At 43.1% G+C, this 17,148-nt stretch overlaps 1 protein-coding gene across 1 annotated transcript in view; it reads right to left on the bottom strand.

Moving 5' to 3' along the window:
- Positions 1 to 10,557, bottom strand: part of LOC143737145 (urea transporter 2) — a 34,153-nt gene extending 23,596 nt beyond the window's left edge. The window contains exon 1 of the mRNA XM_077228138.1: positions 10,305 to 10,557. Coding sequence (XP_077084253.1) covers positions 10,305 to 10,437 — 133 coding nt within the window. The 5' untranslated portion in view covers positions 10,438 to 10,557. The remainder of the gene's footprint in view (positions 1 to 10,304) is intronic.
- Between the last annotated feature and the right edge of the window lie 6,591 nt (positions 10,558 to 17,148).

The following is a 17,148-nucleotide window of genomic DNA, read 5'->3' as shown; positions in this document are numbered from 1 at the left end:
CTTTCATACTTTCATTGGTTACATACATTTTTATTACACAGAAAAAAGAAAGCCATACGGGTTTCAAAAGAAATTGTCACGATCGTAGTTCTTTGTCTTTTGTTTTGTATTGATTTTATGTTTACCCTTAAGAAAAATAAGTTTATTCAAGTGTGCTGTTAGTATACTTCTTTTAAACTAAAAAAAATAAGAAAGTATACTTTTAGTCTACTTTTTATGTACTTAACAAGAGTAAAATGTACTCAGAAATACAGGTCCTTCTCAAAAAAATTGCATATTGTGATAAAGTTCATTATTTTCCATAATGTAATGATAAAAATCAAACTTTCATATATTTTAGATTCATTGCACACCAACTGAAATATTTCAGGTCTTTTATTGTTTTAATACTGATGATTTTGGCATACAGCTCATGAAAACCCAAAATACCCATCTCAAAAAATTAGCAAATCATGAAAAGGGTCTCTAAACGAGCTATTAACCTAATCAACCTGAATCAACTAATTAATTCTAAACACCTGCAAAAGATTCCTGAGGCTTTTAAAAACTCAAAACCGCAATCATGGGTAAGACTGCCGACCTGACTGCTGTACAGAAGGCCATCATTGACACCCTCAAGCAAGAGGGTAAGACACAGAAAGAAATTTCTGAACAAATAGGCTGTTCCCAGAGTGCTGTATCAAGGCACCTCAGTGGGAAGTCTGTGGGAAGGAAAAAGTGTGGCAAAAAACGCTGCAAAACGAGAAGAGGTGACCGGACCCTGAGGAAGATTGTGGAGAAGGACCGATTCCAGACCTTGGGGGACCTGCGGAAGCAGTGGACTGAGTCTGGAGTAGAAACATCCAGAGCCACCGTGCACAGGCGTGTGCAGGAAATGGGCTACAGGTGCCGCATTCCCCAGGTCAAGCCACTTTTAAACCAGAAACAGCGGCAGAAGCGCCTGACCTGGGCTACAGAGAAGCAGCACTGGACTGTTGCTCAGTGGTCCAAAGTACTTTTTTCGGAAGAAAGCTAATTTTGCATGTCATTCGGAAATCAAGGTGCCAGAGTCGGGAGGAAGACTGGGGAGAAGGAAATGCCAAAATGCCTGAAGTCCACAGTCAGTGATGGTCTGGGGTGCCATGTCAGCTGCTGGTGTTGGTCCACTGTGTTTTATCAAGGGCAGGGTCAATGCAGCTAGCTATCAGGAGATTTTGGAGCACTTCATGCTTCCATCTGATTTCATTTATCAGCACGACCTGGCACCTGCTCACAGTACCAAAACCACTGGTAAATGGTTTACTGACCATGGTATTACTGTGCTCAATTGGCCTGCCAACTCTCCTGACCTGAACCCCATAGAGAATCTGTGGGGTATTGTGAAGAGAAAGTTGAGAGACACAAGACCCAACACTCTGGATGAGCTTAATGCCGAGTTCAGACTGCACGATTTTCAAAATAATCGTGTGACTGTTGTTTTCACACTGCGTGACTATCTGCGGTAACATTCAGTTGCTGGTGTGTTCACACTGCACGATGGATCGGCGACAGGAGGTTTCACACTGCATGACTTTACAAAAGAAAGAGTCGCCGACAACTTCTCCCTGGTCCGCAAACTACGTTTCACAACCAAACAAACGCGAGAAGTGATAAGGAAATAACGGAAGATCACGCGTGCGTGAGACCGGAGTTCTCGCGCGACACTTAATTTGTTATTAAAAATGATAGCCAACAAGAAGATTGCGTTCCAAATTGTCTGTGCGCTTATTTGCAGCGAAATTGAGAAAAATAAACAGTTTATGCAGGAGGAAATGGTTGGGAAGACGAGGGGAGCAAGGACTGTGTTTTGCAAAGAGAGTTGGGGGTAAATAAATAATTTTGCAAATGTCCTGCTGTTGCTGCTGGTCATGCAAATGTTTGTGCTTTGTTTCTGTTTGACATAATTGTAATTATAGGCCTATGTATTAAAATACTGATATTCTGGTCTATAACTCCTCCCTGAACACCCTGCTGTCCTGTATTTTGCTCTCTCATTGGCTGTCGGTCATCTCCGATGTAGTTTTCAGTCAGAACACTTTTCACACAGCAGGATTGTGAATCGCCGACAGGTCCAGATATTTAGCATGCCAAATATTTCACGGGCGTCGGCGACTCATCGGCGATTCTCTCAGATCGCGTTTTTTTGCTCATTCACACTGCGTGATTGTCACTCGCGTGAACAAGCACCGATTTGCCTGTGATTTCGGGCATTTGTCTGCGATTTCTCAAAACCTGTCGGCGAGCCAAAATCGGGGCTAAAATCGTGCAGTCTGAACTCAGCATAAGGCCGCTATCGAAGCATCCTGGGCCTCCATAACACCTCAGCAGTGCCACAGGCTGATTGCCTCCATGCCACGCCGCATTGAAGCAGTCATTTCTGCAAAAGGATTCCCGAGCAAGTATTGAGTGCATAACTGAACATAATTATTTGAAGGTTGACTTTTTTTGTATTAAAAACACTTCTTTTATTGGTCGATGAAATATGCTAATTTTTTGAGATAGGAATTTGGGGTTTTCATGAGCTGTATGCCAAAATCATCAGTATTAAAACAATAAAAGACCTGAAATATTTCAGTTGGTGTGCAATGAATCTAAAATATATGAAAGTTTAATTTTTATCATTACATTATGGTTAAATAATTAACTTTATCACAATATGCTAATTTTTTGAGAAGGACCTGTATACTTTATGTACTTCTCAGAAATATACTTCAAATTGCACAAAGTATACTTGACTTATACTGACAGAAAAGTCTATATATTTGGCCTAGACTTGTTGATCGAGATATACTTAAAAGTGTAATTAAGTATTCTAAGTATTCTTGGCTTGCACTTGTGTTTATTATTTTGATTGAGTAGCTTATTAAATACTTTTTTAAAAACACATAGTTTTTCATATACAGTCTTATGAAACTTACATTGTTTGAAAATATTGATTAAAATATTGATATAAAACAGATATGTTTCTAATTCTGCGTATCTGAATTTTTGTGTAGGCTAGTCCACTGAAAGTGTACATAGGGATTTACTTTAATTCTACTTTACTCTTTCCCCACCATTGACTGAATTTTCCAGCTATCCGTGTTTTCACTGTTATACGGTAGGTATCTCCGCCTTACCTCGTGGGTATAAAAGGAGGACGCCCGCAACATGCAGATATGTTTTCGCTTTGGAGCCAAGAGTATTTCTTCACTCCACAGCCATCTCTGACTTCGCTCTACGAGACAAGCTTCTCTCTCCGGTGTTGGTGTGACGGCGATCGGCAGCGAGCTCACAGTGCCTGCTGATCTGTGCAGTGATCTTATAGTGTGTGTGTGTCTCCCTGTGCGCTTCAACATTGCAGAGTTTCTTTCTCTCATAAAAGAGCTCGCACGCGGCACGTCTTTTTAAAGGCCAGGGTGACCTGAGGGTGTTGGTCTGGTAAAAGGCGCCGACTCTGTGTCCACGCCCTAGCCCCTACTCTTTAATGACAGTGCCCGCTAGCGAACTGATGATTCTACGAGTCTACCCTCGGGTGGCCCGTGTGTTTTCATTTGAAGCTACAGAGGATGATGCTGTGTCTGTAGCAGCATCACTATGTGGGCTTGATTCTTTTGGAAATGATGACTCGTCACAGCTGCCACCTTCTGGTGTGCATACGGCTGTGCCTGAGTCTGATCCGGAGATGACGGCCATGCTTTCCCGGGGCGATTGGTTTTTGGGTGAGGCCGCCGACCCGGGTCCACGGCAAACCCCAATATCTTTCCTCCCGGACGTGCATGATGAGATCACGGGTCCTCTCGTTGGTCTCATCCGCCTTTCCTCCCCTCAGGGGCTGCTGCCAATGGGTAAACTGGGGTCCCCCCGGTTGAACGCTCTGTTGTTCCCGGCGCAATCCTAAGCACCCGTCCAAAGCCTGTAGTTCTTTTTGTCTACACTAATCTGTGGCGAAATCCTATAGTGCCATAGGACAGGCAGCCGCCTCACTGCATCCTATGACCTTTCTGCTGGTCTACGTGACCCAGATGCTCATGGACATGCAGGAGGGCGGGACTGACCCGAGGCTCTTCATTGAGCTGCGCGCCGCCACTTAACTTGCTCTCCGAGCGACGAAAGTGGCCTTACGCTCTTGGAGTCAGGTGATGTTCACCAGTCTGGGGCTGACCGGTCTGATGTGCACGATGTCGGGCGAACCCGTCTGCTCGACACCCCCATCTCCCAGGTCGGCCTCTTCGGCGGTGCGGTTGAGTGCTTCTGCCCAACAGTTCTCAACTGCCCGCTAGCAAATTGAGGTTATTCTGCCCGACGGCCCCGCCGTCATTGTCCTCATTGTCCCGGAGTAGTCTGGTGGGTTATGGCCAATCCTGGACCTACGCATCTGAACCGCTCCCTTCACAGGCTGCCGTTCAAGATGCTCCTGGCCAAACGCATTTCTGGATGTGTGCGGCCACAGGATTGGTTTGCAGTGATCAACCTGAAGGACGCCTACTTTTATGTCTCCGTTCTCCTTCAACTCAGACCATACCTACGGTTTGTTGTCAGGGTGCGCGCTTATCAGTACGCTGTTCTCCCATTCGGGTTAGCCCTGTCTCCTCGCGCCTTCACAAGGTTGTTGAGGCAGCCCGTGTTCCCATGGAGGAACAAGGGCTGCCTCAACAACCTTGTGAAGGCGCAAGGAGAAACTTTCGCATCCTGAACTATCTCGGTGACTGGCTGTCTGAAGCTCACTCCTGAGACCAGGTTTGCGAATACAGGGACCCAGTGCTCCGGAACCTAGCTCGTCTGGGCCTTCGGGTCAACTGGGAAAGGAGTAAACTTTGCCCCGTGCAGAGGAGCTCTTTTCTCGGTATGGACTTGGTCAACTTCTCCACTCAGCCATTGCTGACTTGCCTGAGACTATCAAGCGCAAGAGTGCGGTTCCACTGAAGTTTTTTCAGAGGTTCCTGGGGCATATGGCATCTGCAGCCGCGGTACGCCGCTCAGATTGCTTCATATGAGACCGCTTCAGCTTTGGCTTTGCGACCGAGTCCCGAGGTGGGCATGGCAACACGGCACCCTCTGAGTACCAGTTACTCCGACCTGCCGTCAGTACTCACCCCGTGATCGAACCTCAGTTTTCTACGGGTCCGAGTGCCCCTGGAACGAGCTTCCCGGCATGTTGTTGTCTCAACAGATGCCTCCTGAGGGTTGGGGCGCCATGCGCAATGGACATGCTGTCTCACTCTCATGTTGAGCAGAAATGCTCCTGAAAAATTCAGTGAGATTTATCACACCCAGGTGTTGAGCAGAAATGCTCCTGAAGTTCAGTGAATTTCTTCACACTTAGGTGTTGAGCAAGGTTGCTCCTGAAGCTCAGTGATTCTCGCATGTAGTGTTGAGCAGTATGGCATGTCTATTGCCTCGAGTTGCTGGCAGTACGCCTTGCCCTGCACCGCTTCCGGGCGTTGCTCAGGGGCCAACACGTACTAGTCCGATCAGACAATACCGCCACAGTAGCGTACATCAACCGTCAAGGTGGTCTACGCTCGCGCCGTAGGTCGCAACTCGCCCGCCACCTCCTCTTATGGAGTCAGAAGCATTTGAGGTCGCTTCGAGCCATTTTCATTCCCGGAGTCCTGAACTGTGCAGCCGACGAGCTCTCACGGCTTCAGCCCCTCCCTGGAGAATGGCAACTTCATCCCCAGTCGGTTCAGCTGATTTGGGACCAGTTCGGGGACGCACAGATAGATCTGTTTGCCTCTCACGACCCGACCCATTGCGACCTGTATTATTCCCTGACCGAGGGCACGCTCGGCACGGATGCACTGGCGCACAGCTGGCCGCGGGGCCGCAAATATGCGGTCCCCCAGTGAGCCTTCTTGCGCAGGTTTTGCTCAAAGTAAAGGAGGTCGAGGAGCAGGTCCTTCTGGTTGCGCCCTACTGTCCCACCGGACCTGGTTCTCCGAACTTATACTCCTCGCGACAGTACCTCCTTGGCCCATTCCTCTGAGGAAGGACCTTCTTTCTCAGGGACAGCGCACCCTGTGGCACCCTCGTCCCGATCTTTGGAGCCTCCACGTGTGGCTCCTGGGCGGCACCAGGCAGGTTTGAGTACCCTACCACCTGCGGTGGTGGCTACCATCACTTCCACTAGAGCGTCGTCCTTGAGACACGTCTACGCGTTGAAGTGGAACCTCTTCGTCAGCTGGTGCTCTTCTCGCTGAGAAGACCCCCGGAGATGCTCGGTCATGCTTTCCTTCCTTCAAGAAGGGTTGGAGTGAAGGCTGTCTCCCTCCACCCTCAAAGTCTATGTTGCCGCTATTGCCGCACTCCATGACTTGGTAGAAGGTAAGTCCTTGGGGAAGCACGACCTGATCATCAGGTTCCTGAGAGGAGCGAGGAGACTGAATCCTCCTCGCCCTCCTCTCGTTCCCTCTTGGGACCTCGCGGTGGTTCTAACTGCCCTGCAGAGTGCTCCCTTTGAGCCTTTGCAATCAGTGGAGCTTAAGCTCCTGTTGATGAAGACAGCGCTCCTGGTTGCACTGGCCTCTATCAAGTGGGTAGGGGACCTGCACGCATTCTCCGTTGACGAAGCGTGCCTGGAGTTCGGGCCGGCTTACTCTCACGTGATCCTGAGACCCCGACCTGGATATGTGCCCAAGGTTCCTACCACTCCCTTCCGGGACCAGGTGGTGAACCTGCAAGCGCTGCCCTCGGAGGAGGCAGACCCAGCCTTGGCACTGCCCTGTCCAGTATGTGCTCTCCGCACCTATGTAGACAGAACGCAGTGTTTTAGGACCTCAGACCAGCTCTTGTCTGTTATGGTGGGAAGCTGAAGGGAAAGGCTCTCTCCAAGCAGAGGTTGTCTCACTGGATAGTGGACACCATTGCTTGGCATACCAGCAGCAAGGTCGACCATGCCCCCTTGGTGTGACTGCCCACTCCACCCGGAGTGTGGCGTCCTCTGCAGAGCTGCAGGCTGGGCGACACCTAACACATTCACCAGATTCTACAATCTCCGAGTGGAGCCAGTGTCCTCTCATGTACTCGCTTCAACCAGCTAGTACTGGACCCGCTCAGGTGTCTTCGCTTAATCGCCATTCCACTCCACAGACTGGATACGTGCGATATTCTCCTCAGGTGAGCATCTCCGAAAGTTCCTCCAGCACTCCTGACGTCGGCGCCAGTGTCTATTGCCTGCGCGTCGGCTAGGTGCCTCCCGTGTGCATGGTCCCTCCTCTGAGCGACCCCCACATGTGTATTTCCACTGTAAGCCTCTCTGAGCATGTGTCTTTCCCTTGGCAAGCCACCTTGCCACCCCTGGGGTTGAAATATTCCACCTGCGGCTGGACACCCCAGTGTTCTCCATATGCATCCTTCGGGTCATATGTGTATTCTCTAAGTCCCCCCCGTTTGGGCTGGCAATATTTGCATATTTCTTCTAAACTATGGGATATGCTCCCCAGTGTACCTTGGTATTCCTGTGTTAAATAGGGGTCCCTGCTAGTCTTATGACAGGGATCTGAGATTTACGCAGGGCACTGGAAGACAGCTGTGAAGTTGGCGTGATTAGACTGGTAACCCCATTCGTCGGCATCCGACGTAACTCGGAGTGACAATGAAAGGGAACGTCTCGGTTACGTATGTAACCCTCGTTCCCTGAGTAGGGAACGGAGACGTTACGTCTTCCTGCCACTTTCCGCTGTGCCGCGGGGATCGCCTGAGTTCAGTCTCGGCTCCTCAGCGAAGAAACATATCTGCATGTTGCCGGCGTCCTCCTTTTATACCCACGAGGTAAGGCGGAGATACGCTATGCAAATTCCTCAGACCCATGGCATTTCTTTGCCATTGGCTCGTTTTGTAATACTCAAAGTCGATAGGTGTTTTAAGCGAAACGCCATTCGTCGTCATCCGACGTAACGTCTCCGTTTCCTACTCAGGGAACGAGGGTTACATACGTAACCGAGACCAGGGACATCACTAGGAGTGGAAGAAAGGGGGGGCTTAGCCCCCAGGGTATTTTTAACTTGCGTTTGCAAAATCTTTGCACTCACATCTAGAGCTACACTTATGTCAACAACCAGTCAAGAAACCAAGATGTTAACAAGTAAAACGTGACAGACATATCCTCTTCTTCCATTTCTACTGTGTTAAAGAAAAGTTACTGTAATGTTAGCTTTTAGACATATCAAAGCTGCATGGGGAAATTTACTTAGGCCAGACTTTGCTCCTGATGAGTTATTCTATAAGCAATGACTGAAATGCTATCTGTCTCCTCATGTAAATGTATGATAAAGTAATAGCATACTGATCTAATTCCTCTCTATATAAGATAAGTTGTCCACATAATGCTATTTAATTACACTAATTACTGTAACTGCGCTGTGGATTGGTTCAATCAGATTGTAATTTCGCTGTGTAGTTTGGCTTGCATACAGTTTAACCCAAGAACCAGAATTTTAAGGTCATAGTGAAATTTGATTAGCTTGCTAAGTTAACCATTTCTTGCATTTTGCTACAGTTTTCCATAGAAAACCAAAATATCCCCTTTCCTTTTTACCTCAAGAAAACGTAGCTAAAGGTAAGCAGATAATTAAAAACAACTTACAATTTCACTCTGTATCAGAGCCATAGACAGGGCTTTATAATCAAGAGGTCTTAAATTTATGGGGACGGGGGTTCAAATGTTGTATTTCTCTGATATGTGCATTTCTAGACGTTTGAAGAAAAAAGGATAAGAAATAGCTTTAAAACCATGTCAGCGGGCAGTAAATTATTTGTCAACACCTGTTCTCTCCCCATCTCCATCCTCCTTTCTTTTTTTTCAGTCTTCTCATCTTGCCCTTTCTCTTTCCCTCCTATAAAGCTGAGTTTTTTTAATTTACAAAAGGCTACAATTTGTATTATATTCTCAATATGTACACATTCATTATTAATCATGTGCCTAACATGATAAAAACGGCTATGTTAATGTTTATTGTCCCCTCACAACGACAGTAAACTAATTATTACATTAGGGCAGGCTAACGTTACATGAGTTACAAAGGCAGTTCATGTGGATGGCGAAATTAAACTAACGTTATATTAGTTTGCCAGATTATTTTTTGTCATTCGTTTAACATTTATAATGACCTAAAAAAACTGTCAAATATGAAACGTTAAGTTTAGCTACTACTTACATCTTATCTCGCAGTCGCACTTTATCGTACACTGAAGCGTCGAGTTGCTCTGCTAAAGTTTGAGGATTTCGCGCTAAGCAGCGTCTGTGAACATAAAGCCCGCCTAGTTTGATTTGATTGGTCATCTCAAATATTCTGACATTGACGAGCAGCGACAGACCAATGAGGCTCAGATGAACACACACACTGCTGCGGATTGAAGATGAAGAATGAGATGAATCTGATTAACAAGACTGAAGCGAACACAAATTTGTGTATATTAATCACCAAATTTTTAGGGGTGCTAGGCAGAAGTTTAGGGGGGCTGAAGCCCCCCTAAAAAGGGCCTAGTGACGTCCCTGACCGAGACGTTCTATCAGATGCAAACCTCCAATAACTAAATATGTTAAATAAAACATACATTTTTATGCATTTAATCTCGCTTTATTGACCAATGTACTTGCTGCTGAAGCAAAAATTACTTTATATTTTTTGTTTTAATTGGTGAAGTAAGGGTTAAACTTTTTTTCTCCTGCGTCCTATTCTTCTGCAATCCTGAAAGGTTTGTTTGAGCTGTGACCTCTACTGTACATGTATGAATTTGAACTTCCTTCAGCCTGAGGCTTATTATTTCAATTTTGATATAAAAGGGTCTTTACATTTGCCCAAAAATAGCACTTTTGTTTTATAAAACGCCCAGACCAGGTGAGAAAAAGTAACGCAAAAGTAATGTAACAGATTACTTTTCTTAAAAAGTAACTAAGTAACGCAATTAGTTACATTTTAAGGGAGTAAGCCAGTATTGTAATGCATTACTTTTAACTTTCCAAACTGCCTCTGATTCATGAAATCAATTCCTTTCTTGAGGGAGAAGATGGTATAATACATGTTTTCTTGAAAGATTAATAGTCCTTTTAAATAATACATATATAAACTTTAACAAAATTTGTCAACAAAATTTATGTGTGCAATGTGCAACCATGCAAATTTGATAGTTCAGTACAGTTTTCTTAGTTTAAGTATTTGTATCATGCTTTTCATTTTCAGAAAAAAACTAGGGTTTCTAAAGGTTGTGAACTTATAAACTCCTTTACTTTTACATTCAAAAGTACTGGTACATTATATAACTATGAGCTGAATGTTATGTACTGTAGGATGGTGGTCTCTTACCCTGTATGTGAGTGTGTAATTGTTTCATTTCTCCAGTGCAGTACAGCAGGGCACCGATGACACGCTGTTTTAGGCCTCTGGGCTGCTGTGGTGTTTTTTTTTCCAAAATCCACATGTTGCCAGTCGAAATCATGCATCTACTTGGGAATTTCAGACTGAACTCTCTGATATTCGCACTTCCACTTCCTTACTTCCACTGTCCTCGCCCCTTTTTCTCAGCCTCTCTGCAGTTTTTTCTTCTAGACATTGTGATTTCCGTTCTCTCTACTTCCCCGGTTCTCTCTTGACATGTGAAGGTTAATATTATATCTTTTTAAACTCAGGTACAGTAACACATTTGCCCTGGCTGGGCAGAGCTGGGCAAAGTTAATCTGTAGCATCTTCTGTCTTCCTCAATCATTCACATTTCTGTTACTCTTTCTGTTGCATTTTGTTACCCAAATTGTGAAATCCATGTGAAAGTACATATCTGTGTACTGCATTCATTTTTTTGGTCATCTATTACTTCAAATCAAAAATCAAATCAATTTTCTCCTTTTTATTTTTATCTGTTAACCCCTTAAATTATTTTGAAGGCATAATTTCAGAATAGATAACGCAAAACTAATAATGTAATACACAGCATAGCTCCCCTTTTAAAATGACAAGACATTAAAAAGTAAAAGAACAGAATTAGAACTGCACCTGTGTATTTGCATTATGTAATCAGCAGGCAATGTTGTAAGAGGGTTCAGTGTTTGGGCATGTCTGTTGCTTAATAAAAGAGTGTTGCCTGAACAAAAAGAGATTTACTTTCAACGTAAAAGGGGTCGGAGAGAAAGCAATTTGTAGTCTAACTGAGTCTGTCCACAAATGTTGTAAACCTGTTTCTGTTTGGAGCTCCAGAGGGAGGTGGGGTTTGACAGACAGACAGACAGACAACAATCTCATTAAGTGCGTCAGTGTTATTTATACCATTTATATACAAAAAATGTTTTTTGCGTGCATATGCTACGCACTGAAAGATAGATAGATAGATAGATAGATAGATAGATAGACAGATAGATAGATAGATAGATAGATAGATAGATAGATAGATAGATAGATAGATAGATAGATAGAATATATGCTGGTGTGCGCAGTTATCCAGTCTGTCTCGTTCCCTCCCTTTCTTACACCTTTTTTTAAACTCTTTTTTTTCAGTCGATCAATTTTTCAGTAAGTGCATATGTGTGTTGGTTGAGGCAACCCAGAAGCACACACGCCCTACCATTGATTGATAGTCATCCTGACTCGAAGTCTCAGAGGTCTCACTGATGAAGAGATGTATGGAGTGAAATCGGAAGAAGAGAAATCAGAGTATGCAATATCGAGTAGAAAATGCTAGAGAAAACAAGGCGGTAAATGTGAATGTGATATATTGAGGCCAGTAAATGCATTTTGCACATGCTAATGGTGGCTTACTGGTTCTGTGAATATGCTTGGGTGTGTGAAAACTTTTTGAATGACACAGAGGACATTGTGATCTTGCGATGTGGGTGCCATTCTCCTTGCATTGACAAAACTGGTCGATGTTTGCTCATTAACAATGTCTCACACACACACAGACTCTAATTAATGATGCACAGACTGTCTGGCCAGTTGTAGATTGTTAGCCCTGCATGTGGACTCAATTATCTGGCTGTGTAGTGCAGTGGCCTCGTGATCTGTGCACCACCCCACCCACAGAGCTCTGATCTGGGTAAAGCTGCATGTTGAAGCTGGATGTGTTATTTTCTTAAAGGGACAGTTAACCCAAAAATGAAAATTCTGTCATTTTACTTACTCTCTCTTCATTCCAACCCCATATGACATTCTTTCTTCTTTGGAACACAAAAGAATATATTTTTAAAATGTCTCAGTGTTTTTTTTTTAATTCATTCAATGAAAGTCAGCTTGGTCCATTGTTGCTTTGGACTTTGCATATTACCGATTATGATTGCATAGTACTTTCTTGTTTAACAGGTTATTTGAGCGATGAAGTATGTTTACTAAGTTAATTAAAATAAAATATGAATTAAAACTAAATTAATTAAATAAAATTAAATCCATAAACCGATCCCATGATGGGAAACACTATATGAAGTGCCCGAAAGAACCCTTTAAAGTTCTATACAGAACCTTTTCTTCTAAGAGTGTACAGTCATTATGCGCCAGAGAAACAAGCGTGCAGCCATCTTTAGAATTTTGTGTTTCGTGGTAGCTGTGTATATTTCTATGACATCACTGTTGAAGAGAAATTTGCTTGTAAACTGGATTTAATCATTGTATAGTTAATTTAAGTTATCAGCATTGTAATGTTTGAAGTGGATGTCATAACAAATCACAGTTGACCAGGAAGCTTTTAAAATGAGTGGTTCATAATTAAATCTGTAAGATCTTACCTTCATGCTGTGGAAATACAAACCGGAAGACGAGGGCGGGGCTACATACGGTCTATAAATTCTAATTCATTCAAAGTATTTTGCTGTAGTGTATAGGCTTTGGATTTAATAACAAAGAGAAGCACACAGATACATTAAAAATCCCTCTATATTAGACATAATAAGTGTGTGTGCTTGTATTGAGGATTGTAGGTGGATTTGGTGTAACCAGCAGCATCATTTTGACTGCTGTATTCAGCATAAACATGTACACACACACACACACACACACACACACACACACACACACACGCACAAAATATATATATTCCTCAATGTCACTGATTGAATAAGCAACACGCACCTTAAAGGTTACACTGACAAACCCAGACAAATGACATTGAGAGCTGTAAGAGTCTAGTTCCATTTTATGGATATGACTAAGCAAATGTTATTCTGCATTGTGTGCTTCTTGGAGCCTCTTTTAATGTTCTTTTCTTTCCTTTCCAAGAATCAATGTGCTTGTTTTTTGATTCCTGCACTTGACTTGTATAACTCCATATTGTAAGGTCATATATTCCTTCCTATATGATGTACTTGCAGTTTGTTTTTGCAGGGTAAAAGATTCGTTCACCCAACAACATGAGAGAGAATCAATTATGGAAGAATTACCTCTTTTTTGTTTAAAGGTGCTCTAAGCGATGTCGGGTGACATCACTTCTTGTTGATGTTTAAAGTATTGTCAAACAAAACGAAGGCTAGCTAGACCCTCCCTCCTCCTCATCCGCGCACTAACCCCCCAAACCGCACCCCCAAACCCTTCTTATCGATTATTGGCTGGAACAGTTTATGTTTCGTGGCGCGGGTTAGCCCAGTTTGTTTTTGTTGCCGTTTGTGGAGCCTGGGGTGTCTGCAGAGACCGTGTTTTTTTACAGTGTGTTCAGGGGACAGGCAGCTAGTGGATAGTGAGGAGGTTTCTTGTATGTGACAAAAAAAATTTTGCCCTAAAAAACGTGTGACATCGCTTTGAGCACCTTTAATTTTCATTTTACTATATACTAACTCAAAATTTTTAAGATGGGAGACAGAGATGAGTTTTGTGAGTTATTTGACTTTGCCATTTAGCTCCACTTCCATTCTGTATGTCCTTTTAAAGGTCTGTCTTTCTAGAAGCTACAAGCACAAATTAGGTTCCACAAAGTACAAGGAGGAGATAAAGAATGGAAGCTGGGCTGGCCGATTAGATCTGAGGCTGATCGATAGAGGATATATGATCCGGTTCAGTTTTCAGCAGCAGAGAGAGACTAATGTTTGCAGAGAGAAAGAGAGAGAGAGCAATAATGAGTGTGTGTGTGTGTGTGTGTGTGTGTGTGTGTGTGTGTGTGTGTGTGTGTGTGTGTGTGTGTATGTGTGTGTGTGTGTGTGTGTGTGTGTGTGTGTGTGTGTGTGTGTGTGTGTGTGTGTGTGAGAGAGAGAGAGAGAGAAAAAGAGAGTAGTTTAAAGAATGTATGCCATCAGCTGAGCTGACTAATGCCTGTTCATAGTGAGTCTTTAGATGACCACAGGGAAGAAATGAGTTTAGCGGGAGAGAGCAGAAATGAGATATGGATATGGATAGAATGAGAGTGAGATAGTGTGAGAGGAGATAAATTGTTCAAGTTCCATTTGTCTTTTAGCACAAGAGGAAACCGAGAAAACGGTTTAAACCCTGCTAAACTTTTCTGCCGTCCCCAATCTCTCTTTATCTTCCTCCCTATCCATTAACTGAAGACAGTTTCTTTTAACATATTAACCTCAGACAACACATCCATGGACTGACTGCGGTAGATGCACTGGTCGTTTGCTGCATATTGCACAAAAAATTGTCATAATTTGAATAAAAGGCCATTTTCTACCCTGACTTTAGGCCTCATTTGAACACTCTGAAGGGGCGTGTCTGTTGTGATACTTCAATGTAAACGCTCACTGCTATGATTGGCTAACATTTTTGCATACAATTATAGCTGTCCAGATTAACTAATTGTGAAGTTTTGATTATAGCATTATATTTAGATCTGAAGTTTGCCATTGCATGAAAGGTTTCATCAATAAGCCTGTAGCCAATGACAGACATCTCTGTTGAACGCATGAATGCAATGATCTTGTCATTGCAACTTGATTTCTGCACTCTCACGAATGCTTAAATCAAAACTAACAGTCCAAACACAGTGCAAGTAAGAGATTTATTGTGCAGTGTAATAACGGGAGTTTTGGCGAGAGTCCAGAACTCGCGCTGTGTGATTGAAAGCTTCAGCGATTATAAAGTGAGAGTTATCTGATCGCTTTCTGTACGTCATTTAATTACAATTTAAATAACAGATTATTTTCCTGCTACTCAGAGAAACAACGGGAAGTTGACTGTTTCCCATGATTTACCAAAGAATCCTCAGTGAATGAACAAAATAATGCTTAACCACAGAGACATTCACATAGTTGAAAATAAATAACCACTTTCCTAGGATCCTTCAGAAGGTAATGTTATTTTTAGTCCAGTGATCCTCTATCTCTCTTCTCGTCTCACCTCGCGCGCCAATGGGTGGGGCCAAAGACGTGATGATGTAGAAGTAGGCCTTTATCTGATTCTGCAGAGGCGGTTTTTTTACGCACTATTACATCTTAATGTGACAAAATCCCAAATGAGTCGTCTTCTGAGCTTGGTTTCAATAAAAGCTGTTTTTGGACTATACAAGGAAGTTTTGAGTTCTGAAACTTTATAGTACAATGACCTCTTACGTATCAATTTATGACACCTTTAAAGTCACACATAAAAAGTTATTAAAATGCCTTTTGCAAGGTTTTTGCAAAATGTGCAACCTTTGCAAGAATGGCTAAGATTTCCTTTTGCAAGAATTGTTTTAAATGTATTCAATTTATGTCATCATTTGGCAAAGGAATTAAAAAATGTTCTATTCTTTAAAATGTTTTCCTTAAATACATCTTTATGATCCCAACTCACAGATCAGTATCAGAACACATGGCAGATCAGCCTTGGAGGGCAGCCTGCGGGTTCCAGAGTGTTCATGTAAATGCAGAGGTGGACAAAGTACACAACTTCCTTACTTGAGTGAAATTAGATACTACTGGACAAATATTACCCCGTTACAAGAAAAGGTTGTAAAGACTAATTTTTACTTAAGTAAAAGTGCAGAAGTACTTGTTTTTACAGTAAAAGATCTTAAGTATCAAAAGTAAAAAGTAAATGTCAATGTGTTGTTTTATTATTGTTGCATTGTTGTATTTAATACTTACAGTACCTTATGCCTCTGAATCTATGCCTGCCTATACCTATCCTCATATTAATATACATTTACTTTTTCTAGAACACAGTTCCAGTTGTGAGATTGAATAAGTGCACTCAATAATGTCAACAATGGTTTCGGACCCCAAATGGCTGTTCCCTCAAATAGTGCCCTATTTAAAGTTTTTTGGCTTTTAGTATGAATATGTTAGCCTTACTGACTGTTACTGTAACCTAGTGTGCTCCAAAACATTTGAAAATCAGGTTGATGTCAGAAGAATCCAACGCCAGATTGACGTTTATCTCCAACGTTGGACAGAAGTTGAATTGTGTGAATATCTAGGTATATTATTTTTTATTCCATTTTTTTAAATTCAACCTCTGTGTAAATGGAGAAAAAGTCCATAATTCCTGAGTTGTGTTCATTTGCTCTCTTGGTCTCTCTCTCTCTCTCTCTCTCTCTCTCTCTCTCTCTCTCTCTCTCTCTCTCTCTCTCTCTCTCTCTCTCTCTCTCTCTCTCTCTCTCTCTCTCTCTCTCTCGCTCTCTCTCTCTCTCTCTCTCTATCTATCTCTCCTTTCATCCTCTCATTTTTCTGGTACATGGTAATGTGCTTTCCTTGGAAGCGTTTCTGCCTGGAATTCAAATCACACACTATCATTATCACAAGACTTATTTACCGTTTATATGTGTGTGTGCTCAGCTGTTTGTGTGCTGGTACACCATCCATCATGTCTCCCAGCGTTTTGTGGGTGCAGCAACAATTTGTCATGTCACACTCCTGCCAGTTTGATTTTGGCCCGTCGGGCATACTTTCTCCCCGTCACGACTGCTCCCTCTTTTTCTCACTCCTTCCATCCATCCTCTCTCCCTAGTTCATTCACCTTCTCTGTCTCCATAACAACCAAAGGAGTTTAGCCTTGACAGTTTGGTGGAGTGGTGTCTTTTCTGAGCCGTGTTCAGAAATTCATACTTCCATAGTCTCTCAGGTGCAACTGCTCATTCTTGTATTCACTGAGGCTATCAAGCAAAACTCCCTTGCCTATAGGCATCTGACACACACACACACACACACACACAAACACACACACACACACACACACACACACCACACACACACACACACACACACACACACACACACACACACACACACACACACACACACACACACACACACACACACAC

The sequence above is a fragment of the Siphateles boraxobius genome, unplaced genomic scaffold (genome assembly GCF_051911475.1).
Source record: "Siphateles boraxobius isolate OS27281-9 unplaced genomic scaffold, OSU_SipBor_1 130, whole genome shotgun sequence".
NCBI classification, from domain to species: domain Eukaryota; kingdom Metazoa; phylum Chordata; class Actinopteri; order Cypriniformes; family Leuciscidae; genus Siphateles; species Siphateles boraxobius.
This window is presented reverse-complemented; position numbering and strand designations above follow the sequence as displayed.